Source organism: Pinus tabuliformis, chromosome 6, assembly GCF_031772625.1.
Source record: "Pinus tabuliformis cultivar Carrire ecotype Pingquan chromosome 6, CPIR1, whole genome shotgun sequence".
Lineage (NCBI taxonomy): Eukaryota > Viridiplantae > Streptophyta > Pinopsida > Pinales > Pinaceae > Pinus > Pinus tabuliformis.
The window spans coordinates 349,045,708-349,062,894 of record NC_142292.1 but is presented as its reverse complement, the minus strand read 5'-3'; the positions used below and the strand labels follow the sequence as shown (position 1 = coordinate 349,062,894).

The following is a 17,187-nucleotide window of genomic DNA, read 5'->3' as shown; positions in this document are numbered from 1 at the left end:
AGTTTTAGTAGTAGCCTTGAGCTCTCTCACATAGCTGTCACACTGTCATGGTTACACGGAAAAGATTCGAAAGAACAGTTTTTTGGTGATAAATTTTGAAATTTCAATGTCAATGTTGAATGTTCAATGATGTGCATGTTTAAATGATTATCATTAAAGTTTTCTTGTTTAAAGTTGAAAAAATATACAAATTCAAATTTCATATATATTATTAATTATTAATTTATATTTATAAAACTTAATTATTAAAATTTAATATTATTATATTACTCGACGAACCCACGCACCCTGTTTCCAAAAATGTCGTCCCCGTCCCCATCCCCGCACCCACGTTTCCTGGCAACATAGGAAAATACCAACAATGACCAATGCATGGTGCTCCATCATGCAAAAAGAAGATTCTTGAAAGAAGTCATGCAGTAAAGAAAAATCCTAAATTGAAAAATATTGCAGTCGAGCTCAAACTGAAAGCCTTGTTTTCCATAATACCTTTTTTAAGAGATCAATAATGATTCAAGTCTTCAAATGGGTGAAACCAAATGAACTCCACAACAAGCTCATTGCAAGTGGTCAGGGTTGGGGAAACTCGACCCCTCAACTTCACTATCATGTTGAAGGTAAAACTTAAAGACCATAAGAAAAGTAGAATCTCCACACAATAAAGACATAAAAATACACTCAAGACACAAAGGATTGGTGGGTAACCTTGTTAGTTGTTACCTTGATAAAACTTGAATATCAAAGAATGTATCTAACTTGATGCGTTACATAAGACCCCTTTATATGGAGATTAGTTCTGACTTAACTAACCCTGACTACCACATTAATGAGGAACCATTAAAAATACTTTCCAACCACCACATTAATAATAGACCATTAGGACCTTACATTAATGACACTAATATCCACTAAGAATACATCAAGTACACACAATGGAACATTAATAACACCAACAAAGTGCTGCACCATGAGGGTGCACATGTAATTTATTTCTTCTAAAATGGCATCATGTACCGACACGTCTGCACATTACCTCCTTTTTGTCAATCATTTCCAAGATCGTTAACTTCAAACATGTTCAGTGTCATGCACAAGTCATTTCTGCAAATACTTTCTGAACTCCCGAGAACCTTAGCCAACATAAGTTTCAAGGAATCAAACTGCTGTATGAGATCAATTCCTTTATGGCATCTAAATTATTCATGTAATCAACCATAGAAGATTTGATAAAATTTTGAAATAGACATGCCAATAAAATCATCAATGAACATTTCTATGCCACAAATTACTAAATATCTGCATGTTACGTGATACTGAACCAAACTCAGATTTTCAAATGAATGGCCTTTGAATTTAATCAATTACGTGATACATAATAAATTGATTATTTCCAAAAAGAAAATATCTCAATGCAAGGCATAGAGACATGAAAGCCAAAGGTGTTTGTCATGTCAGTTAAACAAACAAAAATCTACGAAAGCATGCCTCGCCAGCTCTGACAATGGCAACCCATAGATTAAGCGTCATTATTGCCATTACTAAATAATAAAAGGAACAAAAAGGAGGTAACATGAAACAATATGCTAATAATATCAATCAAGAAAGTTGATACGAATGATTGCTAAAAGTTGCTATTTGGTAAAGGGATCCTAAAGTGACACCAAATTAAGCAAATATATCACTGTAACGTTAACCGTGTTGGTTATATTCCTCCTTCCATTCAAACTTTAGCAGAGAGAATGGATTTCAACCGCTTTTTCCATGGAGCATTGTCTTCTTGTTCAAACCATGAAAGGAAAGCACTATCAAGCAAACAAAAGAAATTAACATAGAAAAGTTGATATCTCACAGGCACAAAACGGAAGTTCACTGCCTGCACTATGGGCCACACACACCCCTCAGTCATAAAAGCTGGAAGAAAATCTCTTTTAACGCCACGCTTAACTTCATCAAAGGTTTTTCCTGAAGCAAGACCCATATATGTAAAAAATGCAAGCAAATGCACAGGGCCAAAAAGAAGAGAATCTGCAGCCAACTTAGCATTAATAAACTGCCAAGAACTGGGCCGCAACCGAAAAGAATGTCTTGTTACATGCTCTAAGCCCTCATACCTACAAGTCAACAGAAAACTCTATCTCATTGCACAATAGAAAAAATGGCATCAAATTGACATCAACCATTGTAAATGAAGTCCATTGATCCTCCTTTTATGTGTAGGTTGTGTAGCCAACCTATGAATGTAAAACACAAACAAGACATACAAAAGACATGGCCTGTCATGCCTTTTGTATGTCATGCTAAGGAGCACTACACAATTGGTTATGCTAGAAGACCACTCAAAATACATAACTGATCTATTGTACTAGTAATAATTCAACCTAATTGCCTTCAACAATCTAACCATAAATAGCTTTCATTTACTCTATATTGTGCGAGGAAAATCAAGTCTTGGCCTAACTGAAAGTAAAAACAATGCATTAAATTTAAACCGCTTTATACATTATCCAAATCCATGATCCAAATTCAATACATAACAAAGATTTCTTTCATCCAAATATGAATTACATATTTTTTATATTTATTATCTAAGTTTACTGTTTACAGATGCAAATAAAAGTCATTTAACAGTACTCACCAGAAGTGACCAACTGGTCCTACAAAGCCAAAACCAAACATACTAGTAGTTGCGACTCTTTTCCAATCTACTTTGAAGCTTTCCCCCTCTTTACCCTGCATCTCATGAGTATGAAAAGATTGTCCAACTTGAAAGATACATGCAAGAAGACAAGCTAATGGATAAAAAAAAAACCAAAGAAGACAAGGAAGTTGAAAATGTAGGGACATATTATATATAGCTAGGTACTGTCAAAATAGACACTGAAAAATATTAGCAAGCAAGTTCTATATTTGTACACACTAAATTACATTAGTTTGACCTGCCTGTTTTGCTGCACCTATTACCCAAAAACTAAGCAGTTTCATCGTATGTAGTATATACATCAGGTCATTCCTTGAATACGCTACTAATATGTTTGGTTTTAGGCAGAAAATACTGACAAGATAGATTGACGATGACATGTTGGTCAGTTCAAAATAGTAAAATACCTATCAGAAAAATTATATGAAAATCATACTGTAACGTTGATTTCCATTAACGAGGATAAGAGTAAAAGTCCATAACCCTAGCTGCTTCATTTTGAATGGCATTAAATGCTTCTTCTTCTGCTTAGGCACAAAACAGAGACAAGGTTCTAATCCTTGAATGAACTAAGCCAAGCAGATTAATATGGAGAACTAAGCATTATAAGGCCTCCACTGGCTAGGAAGGAACTAGGTGCCAGTTTACTGTGGAATGTGACAAGAGGGAAGACATGACAGCGAAAACTACGCTCTATATGTCTTGTGCCACCCTAGTCAAAACAGGTGACACATTTGAATTTTATACAGGTCCAACTTAGCCTTGTTGAGGAAAAAGATATCCTAGAATATTAAGAAAGAAATGGTATTGAATTACAGAGTAACAGTCATGTTTTCGTCCTAAGGAATGATTCTAGATAAAGGATGGGCAGAAGCTGTCCCTTGGTGAAATTGCACCACCATAGAAAAAATATTAAGGTTCTGTACAAAATTATGCCCTTTATGCAGAAAATTTGGAAGAAATATGTTGATTGGCAAAGGAAGACACCACAGCCAAACACAGCTTTAAAGTTTATGCTCGACATCCTAGAGAATAGACTTACCTTGCAATCATTTGATAATGATGAATTAGAATTATTTACCACAGAAACCTTGCAGGACAAATCACTAAATCCATGATACGATGCTATAGATGCAATAAAGGCTGCAAAGTTGTATTCCCATCATCCCAGGAAAAGCTTGGGGATCTTTGGCCATCCACAAGCTTGCTACTTGTTGTAGGCTTATAACTATAAGATGTACATCATGGTAGATTATAAATTATAATAGATGGAAACAGGTTTTAGTTAACAGTCCACCAAGCTGCTCAAGGTGCAAATCTAATGAAGAAAAGGCCACTATTTCTTCCACTGACCATTTTATGAAAAGATTTAGTATCTTATAGTACCACGCTCTAAGGTTAACCAATATGTTTTGGGAATTGTGCATAATCTCAAGAGTTATGAAATTAATTGGAGTCCCTCTTATTTTTCATCTTTCAATGGCAAGTCTCTACTAAAGTGGCCCAGCTGCTCATTTGATTATTATTCAAGGCAAATTAAGATTTCCCTGACAGGTCTACAGATAAACTCTGAGACAGGCTACAAAAACCAGAAAACCTAAGTGAAAAACATTATATCAAAGCCCAAAGATGACCCAAATGACATCAAAATGAAATGCTAAATAGATTATGTGAAGTACTGCATGGGAGTGCCTGAAGGCTGAGGCATATCCAAGCTATAGCATAAGACACAATATAGTGCTGTAAAGCTGGCAGATTAAAAACTGCCAATAAACTTGTCTTGCAATGAAGGAGCATGTCTGAAAGGATGAGAATATGCAGAAAATCAAATAAGAATAAAAGGAAGCTTAAGAAGAACTTGCGAAGAAAGTTGATAAAAATATCCAAGCCACAAGACCTTAATCAAGTACATCGTAAAATAGTTAAGATTAGGAGCAAGAAAGGAAAGGAAAAGAAAAATAAGGATGAGCTAAAGAAAGAATCTGCAATGAGAGATGGGGAAATATATAAGTGGTGAAATCATAATCAAATAACAAAGTTAAAATCGTAATAAAATGTTTACATGATGTAAAATTATAAAACAAGGAGACTTGAAGAAAAGATTAGGAGGAAAGTTGCAGAAGCCTTAAAGAGATGAATTCAAATCAGAAACGCAAACTAGGATTTTAGGACGAATATATTGATAGAAATGTTGATCTCTAGTTGCAAAAGGAAATGGAAGAAGAATATAAAGTCACAGGAAAATACACGAAGAAGTTGATATCCAGCTCAAGGACGCAAAGTCAAGAATTGAAAACCATAACAGAATACTCAAAAGTGTTCTCTCTAAAACAAGTACAAATGACAAATATCCAGGAAAAAGAACAAATACAGAATATGGAACGAGATTACAAGCCATAAAGGTAAATTGAACGTGAATCAGAAGAGAAAGAAGTAAAACCTGCAAAGCTCAAACCATATTGGCATCCTCACAATCAGGAGGGCATTCCATCATGACAAGAAGACAAATATTGATGCCCGCATTTTCAGGATAGCAAGCAGTAAATCCAGGGCCATTCATGGAATGAAAAAGGAACTACTTAAGCAAAAGGGCACATCAATTACAACAAACAAAATGACAAAGGTATAACATAGATGGAATTAAAGGAAAAAAAACTATGCAATATCAAACTATTAGAGATCCACATAGTAAGAGCCAAATATGGATAGATGGTTGTCAAAGAGGTCTTCGTTAGTTGGTAAAGTGAGGGTATTTCATACCCCCACCAAGGTCCAAATACACCAGAAACATGTTTCGGCCTTCATGAGTTGTCTCACTAATGCATGGGGGTCATTTCATGCAACTGGGACCAAGTGGAAGTCCTAGAGGAATTTGGCTGAATAGGCACCCACCACTCGCAACTTCTTAGTCAAAGGAACCTCTCTAGTGTTGTAAATTGATTGCATTTTATTGTAACACTCCCACTATAAGAAAGGGCATGTTTGTTACACAGTGATAATAGGAAGCATATTGTCAAGAAAAAAGATGGATGGATCAATGTTATCAGAACTGAAACAGGTCAAGGAACTGGCCAGCCAAATGGGTTGAAGAACTGGTCTACTAAAAAATGCAGGAAAAAAAAAATATATATATATAGGGATGATCTCGATGATTTTGTAGTTATTTGTAGTAGCGATGGTTTTTGGACTCTAGAGGCCATTTAGTTATTTGTTGTAGCGATGTTCATGTACTACAACAAATAAGAACATCGCGACTACAAATAACTACAAAATCATTGAGATCATCCCCTATATTAGGATCATCTACCTCAATCCAGGGGCATCAATCCTAGTGCTTGGTGCACTTGCAGATCCAAGTCCATCCACCCTATTGTTTGTCAAAGTCAACACCCTATAATTTTGATGAGATTGGCTAATCCCAGCATTAAAAGCATGCCTAAAGAATTGTTTTGGCTCCAATGAAGGGTACATATTTACCAAGGTCATGACAGAGTAGTTCAACGGTCAACTCTACCAACACTGGGGGTCATAGACAGCTTGGTGCTCTTGATTGATGCCAGTTCCATACCCTCATACATGATAGAATCCAATCCTAAAATGTTGGGATACCACCAGTCCTGAAATGTTGAAATCCTGGACCTATTGAGTTTGCTGAATTCTGAATGGGATATGAAATTCTACTTTTTTCATATGAAGTTCGATGAGATTGGAACCACTCTATAACATCCTCAAACAACTAATGATATTGTTAAAAATTTAAGTAAATGAAAAGAAGGAAAGATAAAGGAGAACATCCACTACTAATTTAAGAATTTTATATCATTGATTATGGCTTCCAACAATAAAAGGCCTTTCCTTTTGCCTTTTTTCCAACAAAGTAGTGTGCAGGCGGGTTCGTGAGTCGGGAGGCCAATCCAGGTTGGAACCGGCCTCAATCAACAAGTTCATGATGGAGCCAACCTACTAGTGTGATCCACACGTCAGTTCAAGGTCCTCGAGGGGTGAACAGGTTCAGACTGGTCGGCTCTGATAAAACTGAGATGGACAATCAGGCATGGAAATAAGTGAGTATAGTTTGAGTAAATCCTATTACTTGGCACCTTCAAATGCTTCATGGAGGGAGGGAATGATGTTCCCCTGACACAACATACAACAGATGTAAGATATCAGATGACACATTTATTGGTTTTTATGGGTCTGCTGGGGATAGTTGAACCATATAAGTCAATAAAAAGGGGTCAATAAGGTCATTTTATATGGTTAAGCATTTTGTTAGATACACAAATTTATTATTATCTGTGCAGGCATGTCAACCACAATCTAAGATTTGGATGAGGATTGATCAATTTCTCGCTATAAATAGATAGCTTTTTTTCTCTCAACATAATGCAATCATTGAACAGTTCTACTCTTAAAATGCTGTGTTTGCAGGTTTAAGGTGCTGTGCTTTGTATTTAGGTGGCAGAGTGTCCCTTTTATTATTTTATCACAAGCAGTCTGTGGCACTTCATTTAGAAGCAAAGTTCTTTCCCTATCTTTATGTATTTATACACAATTCATGATATTTTGGCTATTCTTTTAGCATTGCAGCACTTTTCTGAATATTTCGTGATCTTTCTGCTATTTGGGCTATATTCTACTATACTTTCTATTTTTTGGCTATGTTCCAATTATTGTAGTCAGTTTCCGAATATTTCACAATTCTTCTATTATTTGGATAATATTTTGGCAACTTTTCCAAATATTGTGACCATTTTCTGAATAGTTCATGATCTTTCAGGTATTTGACCTAAAATTCTATTGTACTTTCTATTTTTGGTAATTTTCGAGCACTCCCTCATGTATATAACTATGAACAGCCCAAATGAATAACATAATCTCATTTGAGGAGTTACCTCCTGGCCTGACATGGTATCAGAGCCAGCTCCATTTTTGGCATTGCAGTCTGCCATTGTAACTCCCTTCTGCCATTTTTCAGAAATTTGTCCTGCATTTCCTGCAATCTGCCATATTCTTCATTCCTATGCTCTCTGCCCTCTGCGTGATAATCTGGTGTAACGCTCATACCTGCACAGGTCCCAAGACTCATCCTCAGCTTGCGACTTGCTCCCAGTCAGCATCTCCATTCTTGATTTCTTAACGCTGCGTAAAAGCCGAAGCATGGTTCTGGTCGACAACATCGACAATCACGACAAGCTGGACTTGTGTTAACTTTTTATCTAAACACGCTTGCATTATGTTTTGCTTCAAATCTGATGAAACTCTTTCATGAGCGAGAACTTTTGTCTCATCATCAAGCTTCTTGGTGTTCAAGGTGGTGTTGCTCGAGGTTGCTTTGTTTGATCCTGCATTAAATTTCTTGATAGTTTCAATGGGGCCTCCAGTTCGACAGGCAGCATTGACAGCCTTCTCGCCCTTCTTGGCTGCAGCATTAGGAGTCGGTTCCCAATCCTGAGCCGGTCCTATTCCAGCCTCTCTTCACTGTACGCAGACCTCCGGGCCTCTCCAATACACAGACCCCAGGGCCTCTCTGGTTGCTCATTCCACACTGCAGCTGCTCCATGTACATTGCTCCCTCTAGTACGTTGCACATCCTCCTATATAATACACAGACCACCATTTGCCAGCCTCCTCCTCGTCTTCTTGCCCTCCCACGTTGCGCTGCTCCTCCCAATATACGTTGCTATCTCTGCTCTAATATGCAGCTAGCAACTCTCGCCTCCGCTTACAGCATTGGCTCTCCAATACACTTACCTCGACCTCTCCACACATATACGCTGTAAACGGCCCCTCCTCCACGTATATCCGCTTACTGACGGGGTCATCCTGCTTCTACCTCGACTTGTATTGACCCCATATATCCCCTCCTCCATACCACTCCTTCCCCATATAATCCCTCCCCCAATAATACCTCTGTCATATTGCTAACAGAATTGCATTTTTCAGAATATTGCTATTACAGTGCAGTTTTTTTTTAACACCAGAAGTGAAAATATTTTATATATTGGCAGCAGAAGTATATTTTTTTTACAGTACACAGATTTTTAAAATGCATTCATTGATATCTATTGTGGGAGTGGTTCTCACCAGCAAGGAGAACTATCCATAATGGTCACGAAAATCAAACACACTCTCATTTTTAATGAGCTGTGGAAAGGAGTGTGTGTTGGAGACGGAGACAAAGAACCAGAACAGCCTACCTCAAACAAGGAATTCACCATTTGGAAAAATAAGAACAGCAAGGCTTATGCCTTGATTGCAGCATCAGTAAATGAAGAGGTGAGTTGCCATATTTCGCCATTTTCAAATGCTTTCGAAGCCTTACAAAAACTGAAGGAACTTTATGACTCACACTCTGTATTTGAAGTTGTTCAACTCATGATTAAATTGTTCAGCCTTGAATTACAAAATGATGATCCTCTTGCTCTTGCATCAGAAGTAAAATCTATTATGCATGATATCAAAGTCACTAATGTTGAACTGGACATTCCTCTGATAGCTTTTGTCAAGGCACTTTATCCCACTTACTCAAATTATCTTGAGTCATTGCAAGCAAATGGAAACCTCAAAGAAATTACCTTTGACTCCCTTGTGAAAAAATTTACTGAAAGAGAGAAAGCTTTTGGGAAGAAGACAGCTCCTCAGTCTTCTGAAGAGACTGTGTGTCTTGCACATAGAGAGAAGAATCTTGCTCAAGATTCTTCCAGAGGAAGAGGTGGTCGAAGAGGAAGAGGAAGAAGAAATTTCAGAGGCAGGGGGGGCAAACACTCTCAAGGAGAAAAGTCAGATTTGCATTGCATACGTTGCAATAGAGATGGATCACATGATGCATCCACATGAAAATTGCCTTGGGAAAGAATTGAGCAGGAAAGAAACCAACCCAAAGGTAAAACTAATGACAAAGAGAAAGGTAAAGCACCTGAATCCGCTCACTATGTTGTGGCACACTGTAATATTGGAGTAAATGAAGGCTTATTTAATGTTTCACTTGCTTCCTGGAAAAATGATTGGTTGCTTGATTCAGGAGCAACTTGCCACATGACTTTTAGAAGAGATTTTTTGAAGAATTTACTGACAATGTTGATGGAGCAGTATACTTTGCAGACAAATCAAAACTCAAGCCATCAGGGCTTGGCACAATCAGGCTTAAATTGCCTGGTCTTCCAAACTTTCTTCTGCATCATGTTTTATATCTCCCACAACTGAGGAGAAACTTGTTGTCCTTGGTCCACATCCGCCAGCAAGGACACTCCATTCATATGTTTGATGGCAAGGTTGAGGTGAGAAAAGCATCAAATCACTCACTTGTCATGACAGGGATAGAAGAAGAAAGGCTTCTCAAGCTGCAAGGTACCTTTGCTCGTGCACAAAATTTCTCATACAATTCTCATTATGAAGAAGGTACATTTCCATCAAGTTTATTATGGCATGCTAGATTTGGACACTTGAACTATGACATCCTCCGCTTGTTGAAGAAAAATGGTGTTACTGGTTTCCCTACAATTCCTAGGAAACTTAAGCAATGTGATGCTTGCATTCTAGGAAAGCATAGCAAACGGTGTTTTCATGATTCACATCAATGTTGCACTAATCGCGAAAATATCGCGATAAAATCGTTTTATCGCGATTTTAAAAAAAAAACGATAACATCGCGCGATAAAAACAATTTTTTTTAATCCAATTTTTATGAAAAAATTGTGATTTTTTGAGAAAATAAATAAATAAATTTTTAGGAGGAGGGGAGGTGACCCAAGCTACCCCTGTCACCAGTAGAGGACGTGGTCTACCTCCTGTAGCTCCTAGTTCTTCAGCTTCTAGAGCACAGCAGAGTCCATTGCCAACTCCACCGACATCTACATCTAGAGGGGCAAAGGAAATCAGTAGTATTAGACTTTAGTTATTTGGTTCATTTCATTGTATATGACATTATGACTCATGATATGAGATACATTATTATATTTTTTGTTGATATTTTGAGGCTGAGTTGGGAGTCATGAGTCAGAACTTACTATTCAGGACATGATTCACTGTTATGTGTGATGTGGCACAAGAAATAATATTAAACATCTTATATATTAGTTCTTTTATCATATTTATGTGTCAATGTATTTATTTTATGTTGTAGATGCTTTAGATATTAAAAAAATTGAAAAAAAATGAATATTTTTGTATGTTACGATTTTTCCCGATTTTTACCAGTTTTTTCCCGATTTTTACAATTTTTCCCCCGCGCCGATTTAATCTCGATAACGATTAGTGTAACATTGATTCACATTCCAGAGCACATAGAAAACTTGAACTCATTCATTCAGATTTATGTGGTCTAATGCATGTTCCTTCTGCAAATGGAAATAAATATATGATGACATTTATTGATGACTACACCAAAATGTGTTGGGTTTATTTATTGAAGAACAAATCTGATGCTTTTCAAACATTCAAGAACTTTCATACATGGATTGAAAATGATGCACAATCTCATATTGGCTCTATTCGCATTGATAATGGAAAAGAATACACTTCAAATGAATTTGAAAACTATCTTCGCCAACATGGGATCAAACATCAAACAATTGTGCCTTATAATCCCCAACAAAACGGTGTAGCTGAAAGAATGAATAGGACAATCTTAAATATGGTGCGCTCCATGATGTTTTTCAAAAATGTAAAATTGATGTTTTGGGCTGATGCAGTTCTATGTGTTGTATATATAAAGAATAGATGTCCATCTAATGCTATTAGAAACAAGACTCCTTATGAAATGTGGTATGGGCACATTCCTTCGATAAAACATCTCAAGGTCTTTGTTCCACATGTTATGCCTTAACACCAAAGGTACATAGAAACAAACTTGGTGCAAGGAGTCGTAAGTGTATCTTCCTGGGGTATTCAAACACCTCCAAAGCATATCGTCTCTATGATGAAGTCAATAAAAAGTTTGTTGTATCTAGAGATGTAATCTTTCTTGAATCATCCAAAGCTGACAATGTTGTTGAGCGGCAACTTGATCGCTTGGATAGATTCGCAAATGCAAAATCATTTCAAGAATTTGATAATCAGATTCCACATCTTGAAGGGGGGATTCCTATACTGGATCAACCTATGGAATCTTCTTCTGAAGCACTCTCTCCCCCGCATGAAACTCCAACAACTGATGATACTTTGAGTGATGTGATTGACAGAATTGGGAGACTCAATCTTGATTCAGTCCCAACTCAATCAACTGAGCAGCCTGGACCATCTCAGAAAGGTCCCCCAAAGTGGCTGACAAAGACACTTGAAAGTGTTCATCCTAATGAGGTTGGAAAGACAGGAACTAGAAATTCAACCCAGCAAAATGGAGGTGATGTAGATGACTCTGATTCACCTGTTGATATGGATGTTTCTTATGATTGTGAATTGAATTTGTCTATAGATTTTGAACCAACTTCCTTCAAAGAAGTTGCTTCTCGTGATGAATGGAAAGAAGCGATTCAAAAGGAGTATGATGCCTTGATAAATAATGGCACTTGGAAGCTAGTTGATCCTCCATTGGGAACCAGACCAATTGGTTGCAAGTGGGTCTACAAGAACAAGTATAAAGCTGATGGCTCACTTGACAAGCACAAAGCTAGGCTTGTGGCAAAAGGTTTTGCACAAAAGGAAGGGGTCGATTATGAGAATACTTTTGCCCCCACAGCAAAATGGGCTACCATCCGGACACTCTTCGCCCTAGCAGCTCAGAACAGTTGGAAAGTCCATCAAATGGATGTAAAAACTGCTTTCTTGAATGGAGATCTAAAAGAAAAAAAATTTATGTCCCAGCCTGAAGGATTTGTTGTGAAAAGACATGAACATAAAGTATGCAAACTTGTGAAATCCTTGTATGGCCTCAAACAAGCACCGCGATCCTGGTACGAAAAACTAACTGAGCATCTTATGAAACTCAATTTCAAACATTATGATCTTGATGATGCAACTTTGTTTGTCAAGAAAGTTGGCAAAACAATTGTATATCTTGTGGTATATGTAGATGATCTTTTGATGACAGGGAACAATGAAAGCTACATTGCATTCATAAAGAAGGAATTGAGGAAAGGTTTTGAAATGACTGATTTGGGCTATGTTCATTACTATCTTGGTATTGAAGTAATTCAACATCCGAAGTCCATATTCCTTTCTCAAAAGAAGTACATTAGGGATCTGTTGAACAGGTTTGGCATGGCTGAATGCAATCCTCTAACTACTCCAATGGAACAAAACTTAAAACTCACATCCATTGAAGGAAAAGAATTTGAAGATACAACAAAGTATAGACAGCTTGTAGGAAGTCTCAACTACCTGACTACTACCAGACCAGACATTTCGTTTGTTGTTGGAATCCTTTCCAGGTTTATGCAAAAGCCTTGTGAGGGACATTGGTCTGCTGCAAAAAGACTTCTAAAGTACTTAAAGAGAACTCAAAACTTTGGACTCAAGTATACACAGGTGGGCGACTTCAGCTTGATTGGATACTCTGATTCAGACTTCGATGGAGACAAAGAAACTGGGGTATCTACTTCTGGTTATGCTATGAGTCTTGGATCAGGAGTTGTCTCCTGGATATCACGCAAAGAATCAGTTCCAACAGATTCCACAACAAAGGCAGAATATGTGGCAATAGCCGAGGCAACAAAAGAAATTGTGTGGCTCAGGAAAATTTTGGAAGCTTTGCAGGTAAAACAAGTACATTTGACTCCACTCATGATTGACAATACCTCTGGAATAAAGTTGGCCAAGAACCCAAGTTCCATGATCGAACGAAGCACATCAATACAAAATACCATCTGATTCGACATCATGTTGAGGCCAAAACAATCCATCTTCGCCATTGTTCCACTAATGAGCAGATTGCAAACATATTCACCAAAGTGCTTGGAAGAGAAAAGCTTGAAAGATTCAGAACGATGCTTGGACTCACCAACATCCCTTCAGATTAGGGGGGGAATGTTGACACCTAATCATAGGGATTGGGTGAACAATTGTAAATAATTAATAAGAGAAAATGAAGAGTCATCAGGAGATGAAACTCAACAGTCACTCCCTCATGTATATAACTATGAACAGCCCAAATGAATAACATAATCTCATTTGAGGAGTTACCTCCTGGCCTGACAACTACACTGTAAAACAAAGAAGCTAGTGTTCTTTGACATCTTAACAAGATGTGAAAAGAAAAATATACGTTTCAGGAGAAATATACATCTGTTAAGTGAAGCTCAAACTGTTGGCCCACTTGAAAATATAAAGAGGAAGTATGAGTAAAAACAATTTGTTGATGCATGATGAGAAAGTTAACACTGGACTAAAAAGATATATCAAAGAAAGTTGAAATTTTTTATAGTAATTTATAATTCCCCAAAATGTTGAATATATGGGCAAGACAACGAGGGCATTAGTCAATAGAAACTGTGCTAATTAGTAATCATATTTGCACTGATAGGTTTTGAAGAGATTTTCTCCTTCCACAACTAGCTAGCCTTCAAATATTCAAAAATAGTCTTGTTTCAATTAGACCAAAGGCTATAAGATCCCAGAGATATGATGGTGAAAGCACAGCAAACGACTGAGCAAGAACGTATTACCCAATCAATTCATATCGACTTAGGCAGCATGTGCCAGTGTCATGGCCAGGAATTTCTGTCCATGCACACATCGCACCGTTTCAACTAAAGTGCAAGGGAAATTTCTCACTGCTCATGAAGTATAAACTTTCTGTGTGTTACTTTCCATTTCATAATTTCTGTCACACAACTCCGTTAAATAAGGAGATAAATCATAACATTTCGGAGATACAGTGTCTGTATGAAACAACCACAAAAGATCTATAACATGTATTAAAGCTCAGGTAGGACGACAACATCAGGTCTTTAAATCCAAACTGTATGTTAGAAACGAGATGTCATGCACAATGGCAATCACTGAACATTATAACGCACCCCTGCTTATCAATACTCATGAGTCGACAACTATACAAGTAGGGTCTGCCCTCTCTTCAAAGCACTTAAAGGCAGACTTACGGAAAGTTTTTGTCACTCCCTCTTTCTTGGATTCTTATGTTGGATTCTTATGGAAGGAGTGATTTGTAAAGGGTTACGGGATAGCTACGAATGAAGTTGTAAGTGGATAAAACATGGTGATAAAAAATTCATTAGTCATCAGTGTAGAGTCTGGACCTCCCACGCAATGGTGAGTACACGGGTGCCTAACACATATGGAATTACACTGCATAATAACTCAAAGAAAATGTTGTACATTCTTACAGTTTTACAACAATTATCTCCTTGACACAAGGGGAAACCGGAAATATTTTGCCTTCAATGCATTTTATAGCCTGGATAGAGGTTAGGGTTATCCATCAACTCTTTGTGTGGGTGACACTGAAATGATGCATGGAATCTAGAAGATGCACTGAGTTCATTGAAGCAAATGTTGTATATTCTTACAGTTTTATAACAATTATCTCCATGACACAAGGGGGAATATTCTAATTTCTGCCTTCAATGCATTTTATAGCTTGGTTAGCCTGGGTAGGGGTTGGGTTTATCCATCTAACTCTTTGTGTGTGCCCTGCTGTAATGATCCATTGAATCTAGAAGTTAAACAAAATTCAATGAATATAGGCACCGGCTTAAACCCATCTAAACGACCATCCGATATGTGCCTCGAGGTTGCATATGTTGAGTTTGAATATCGACCGTTTGTGTGCCTGTAAACTTGAAATATGCATCCCGAGTTTAGCAACCTCCAAAATCAGGTTTAGATGAGGCTAGGTATTTGTTAAAATTAAACAAAGCACTTTCTCGTAATGAGTTTGGAAGAGCAAATAGGGTTTTTTCACAGTTTGTTTTTATCACGATGCAGTAAGCTTGCTTTCCCAGTATGGAAGTATTAGAATCAAGTCTAACTAACTTAAGTTTAAAAACTGTCAATGGAGTATATATGCCGTCAAAGTCTCTCAAAAATTGCACCTGGCCCTAAAATTGTATTGAATGTCCAGTTTACACCAACAACACTGCCTACCCGTAAAACATATCTTTGAGATTTGAAACTTATGTGGCAATATCACCACCCCCTCTTAACCATCGAACCAAGACCCGTTGACACATGGGGAAATTTGGGAGCATACTAAAACCGAAAACACCCAAACGAAATTATAGGCAATACAAAATTACAGAACCCAAACGAAAGAAATTTCAATGAGTATTGAAAAGGATTAGATATATGAGCAATAAAAAACCCGCAAGTCTTGGTGGGCATTCTGAAAAATTAAAATTAAAAAATTTACCTCCACACAGAATATCTATACAGGTAAAAATGCAGAAATTCCAATGACCAATGAGGAGGTGAAAAAAACACGCAGTTGAAATGTATGTTCATGGGTATTTCAGAAAACTCGGGAGGAGTAATATATAAGCATGGAAACCAAAAAAAGAGATGGCTGACTCTAACAGAACAGGAAATAACTTATATAAAAGAAATCTATTGGATGAAATCTTACAGGGGAATGTAGATGGCGGTGTTTTTGGGTTGAAAAGCTGACATACTGAGCACCGATGTCTCCAGTGCCCCATAGTAGTCCAGAGCTTATAACTTGAGTTGGGACTGGATTTGTGGCTAGCTGCGTTTGATACCACTTCCATAATCGCAGAAGCATCTTTGTCTGCTAATTTTAAGATGGAATGGCAAGCATAACGTATCGGATGCCTGCGCCCTAGGATATTTCACCGCTAATATGAGAAGGTTTTGGCCGACACGGCTCTCACCGGAGTCTTGTTCGCCTTTCAAAATTTATTTTATATTTCTTTCTGAGAGGAAAGTGAGAACCAACATTGTACAAATATCCTTTGGATCTCTTTTAAAGAAAAGGGTGAGAACTGTTGTAATTTTATTTTTCCTTTGTTAAGAATCTTCGAAAGATGCCCTTTTGTCTTAATCGTAAATCCAAGTACTTTTTTGGATTTTTCTTTTCAACAAATTTATATATAAATCAGATGGTTGATCAAAGTTAATAGACACATATTTATAACAAATATCAAAATATTTATTTCATGGTTAAAATTAAAACTAGCACAGCAATATAAATTGAATGGTTATAAATATTGATAACTTATTTCATTATAAATGTCACATTGTTAAAATTAAAATTAGCATAGCCATATAAATTGAATGGTTGATAAATATGCATCAATTTATAATAAATATTAATACACTTAAAATTCTTAAAATTAAGAAAATAGAAAAAACTAATAAAATTATAATTTTATGTTAAATTATTATTAGTATTATTTTATTGAAAGAAAATGTTACTGATGTCAAAGGTTGTCCAAATAAAAGAAAAAGTTACATATTCAAATGGCACATTTCGAATATTGTTTTTGGATTTTTTATGCCCCATATAGATACTTTGTGTTTTAGCACTCCCTCTAACTCTTCATAGTTGAGGAGAAATGATTTTTGGATTTTTGATA

The 17,187-nt window shown here is 36.8% G+C and overlaps 1 protein-coding gene across 1 annotated transcript; it reads right to left on the bottom strand.

The window, feature by feature from the left end:
* Positions 1-1,451: 1,451 nt before the first annotated feature.
* Positions 1,452-16,540, bottom strand: LOC149258744 (protein sym1-like). The gene is made up of 3 exons (XM_089416093.1): positions 16,218-16,540; positions 2,636-2,730; positions 1,452-2,111 (listed from the first exon to the last, which is right to left on the bottom strand). The coding sequence occupies exons 1-3, from the start codon at positions 16,371-16,373 to the stop codon at positions 1,721-1,723; spliced, it is 642 nt and encodes a 213-aa protein (XP_089272219.1). The 5' UTR covers positions 16,374-16,540; the 3' UTR covers positions 1,452-1,720.
* Positions 16,541-17,187: the final 647 nt, after the last annotated feature.

Bases quoted from the DNA above. Each gene is read 5' to 3' on its own strand.
- LOC149258744 (XM_089416093.1), bottom strand. From the start codon at position 16,373: ATGCTTCTGCGATTATGGAAGTGGTATCAAACGCAGCTAGCCACAAAT. The intron at 2,731-16,217 runs GTAAGATTTCAT...CATGAGATGCAG, and splicing joins ACCGCCATCTACATTCCCCT to GGTAAAGAGGGGGAAAGCTT. The intron at 2,112-2,635 runs GTGAGTACTGTT...GTTGACTTGTAG, and splicing joins GGACCAGTTGGTCACTTCTG to GTATGAGGGCTTAGAGCATG.